The 2356-nt window shown below is 60.1% G+C and overlaps 1 protein-coding gene across 1 annotated transcript in view; it reads left to right on the top strand.

The window, feature by feature from the left end:
• The window catches only part of KSR2 (kinase suppressor of ras 2), a gene marked incomplete at its 5' end in the record, with an annotated part of 97929 nt that overhangs the window by 7221 nt on the left and 88352 nt on the right, over nucleotides 1-2356 (top strand). The window contains one exon of the mRNA XM_019470685.1: nucleotides 1622-2126. Within this exon, the coding sequence (XP_019326230.1) occupies nucleotides 1622-2126 (505 nt within the window). The remainder of the gene's footprint in view (nucleotides 1-1621; nucleotides 2127-2356) is intronic.

Raw genomic sequence — 2356 nt, 5'->3', positions numbered from 1 at the left:
AGATCCCCCAGCGGAGCTCCGGGTGGTGGGGAGGAAGCAGCCTCGGCTCTTCTTCTTCATTAACTGCTGCTAATTACCGCTGGGAGTGGGAGCGCGGGGACGCTGCCAGGCCCGCAGCATCCGGGCAGTTTTGAGTTATGTAAATCTATGCATGCCGAGCAACCAATGGGGGAGCACCTTGACTGGCGTACGCGCCTGCTGATTTGCAAATCCCTGGGTGCGGGTTAATTAACCGGAGGGGTCGAGGGCTCTGGGGCGGATTGAATTCCTGGCGTTGCGTCCTCCCTCACCTACGCCCCTGCACGGCCACGGCTGCACCTTCCCCAGCCCCGGGCCGCGCGTGAAGCTGGGTGCCACCGCCCCACAGCCCCCAGCCCCGGGCCGCGCGTGAAGCTGGGTGTCCGGGGTGGGGGGTGGCCTCGGGGATGAGGAGACGGCCCGGCTAGCCGGCCCAGCACCCCTAGCCGGCGCTGGGCCGAGCACCCAGCTTTGCTGGCAACGTGGGTGCAGGTGCCGGCAGGCAGGGTGGCCTCGCTGGAGGTGACGCGTCCCCATGCAGAGCTGTGTTTCGGGGGAGCGGGGGGTGTGTGTGTGTGTGTGTGACACGCCCCAACCTGTCACCCGCCGTGTCCCCGCTCGGCCTGGGCTGTTTTGGTGAGGAGGGGGCTCGTGTGTGCCCGCGGTGGCTTCGGAGACGCACAAGCGTCTGGCAGAGGCGAGGCTTTCCTACGGCAGGACTTTTTCCTTAATTAGTTAAAACATGAGGAAAGGTGTTAACTTTTTTATGAGCTTCTTGCTGGGTTGAAGGGCTTTTTGTGGCAGCTGGAGAAGCAACTGTAAAAGCAGCTGGATAGGACTTGCTTTATTTTTTTATTTTTTTATTTTTTTATTTTCTGCTTTGGGAGAACGATTCAAGAAAACTTCTCGCTCCCCTTTTTCCCCAGAGCTTTCTCTTCAATCCAATCCTAAAGCTTTCATTTCCAAAGCCCCTTCCTCCTTTACTTTTCCTCTGGAGCTTGAAATAAAACATTCCCCTTCAGAAGGCTGGGGAGAGAAGAGACCAGGCAATTAATAATCAAAAAGGGATGGGGAAGGAGCCTTTTTAAAATAAAGAGATTACGGTTTTACGTTGGTTTTCTTAGCGGAGGCGATCAAAAGGAGTCGGCGAAGGGACCTTGAATTGAGTCTATCACTTCGGTGCTGTGAAGTTGCTGCCGACAGCCCTTTGCTCATCTCTGCGCTGGTGGAGATGAATAATTAGAAGCGGAGAGGGGCCCCACTTAATTACAACCCCCCTCCTTTATGCAAATGGCACAACTGGCTGGCACGGAGGGGTTTTGCAGGGGTGAGATGGGGGCATCAGCCTTGGCCAGGCAAGGGGTGTCCCATCCCCGTGCCGCGTTTTGGGGTGATGGTGGGAGGACACGCACGGGGGGCTCAGTAGGTGGGGAAACACGTGGGCAAAGCGCCTCTCTAACCCTTGCAAAGCGTTCGCTTGGCTTTGCATCTGCATAACGTGGAGAAGCTTCTTGCTGGTGTTTCCGGGAGGAATGTGGTGCCGGGGTGGGAACCGTGTGGCTTCTGCCGCGCCGCATGGCTGTGTCTGTGTGCTCTGTCGCAGGTGGCAGCCTCTCCAAGCAGGATTGGACCATCCAGTGGCCCACAACGGAGCCGGGGAAGGAGAACAGCCCCGGGTGCCAGCTGGAGCCAGGGCAGTGGGGCAGGACGCACCTCTTGCAGAGCCCCAAGGTCCAACCCAAGTGTGGGCAGCATCACTGCCACACGGGCTCGCCCCACGGACCCATGTACACCCACGTGGACCGGCTGACTGTGGAGGGTCACCCGGGGCTGTGCCCACCCGTGGAGTCCGGCCACCGCTCCCTGCCGCCCTCCCCGCGCCAGCGACACGTCGCTCACACCCCTCCGCGTACCCCCAACATCGTGACCACGATGACGCCGCCGGGCACGCCGCCGGTACGACGGAGGAATAAACTGAAGCCCCCTGGGACGCCGCCGCCCTCGTCGCGAAAACTGATCCATCTCATCCCCGGCTTCACCGCGCTGCACCGGAGCAAGTCCCACGAGTTCCAGCTGGGGCATCGCGTGGACGAGGCGCACACCCCCAAGTAAGTGGGTGCCCGGGGGTGCCGGTGCGGTGATGAACCCCATCCCAGCTCCTTTGGAAAGGTGCTTTGGTGCCTAAATGTCGGGGCGCGGTGTCTTTTTTTTGAGCTTTGAGGTAGAAAAGCCCTTTGCAGCGCTAACAGGCAGCGGGGATGCTGCTGGGACAGTGTCTACTTTGCTCCCCTGGGATCTCATTTTGGGAGCGTGGGGTGGGTGGGGAGCACCGAGGGGC

This window comes from Aptenodytes forsteri, unplaced genomic scaffold (genome assembly GCF_000699145.1).
Source record: "Aptenodytes forsteri isolate BGI_AS27 unplaced genomic scaffold, ASM69914v1 Scaffold415, whole genome shotgun sequence".
Taxonomy (NCBI): Eukaryota; Metazoa; Chordata; class Aves; order Sphenisciformes; family Spheniscidae; genus Aptenodytes; species Aptenodytes forsteri.
Note: the sequence above shows the minus strand (reverse complement) of the source record. Positions and strands in the feature narration are given on the sequence as shown.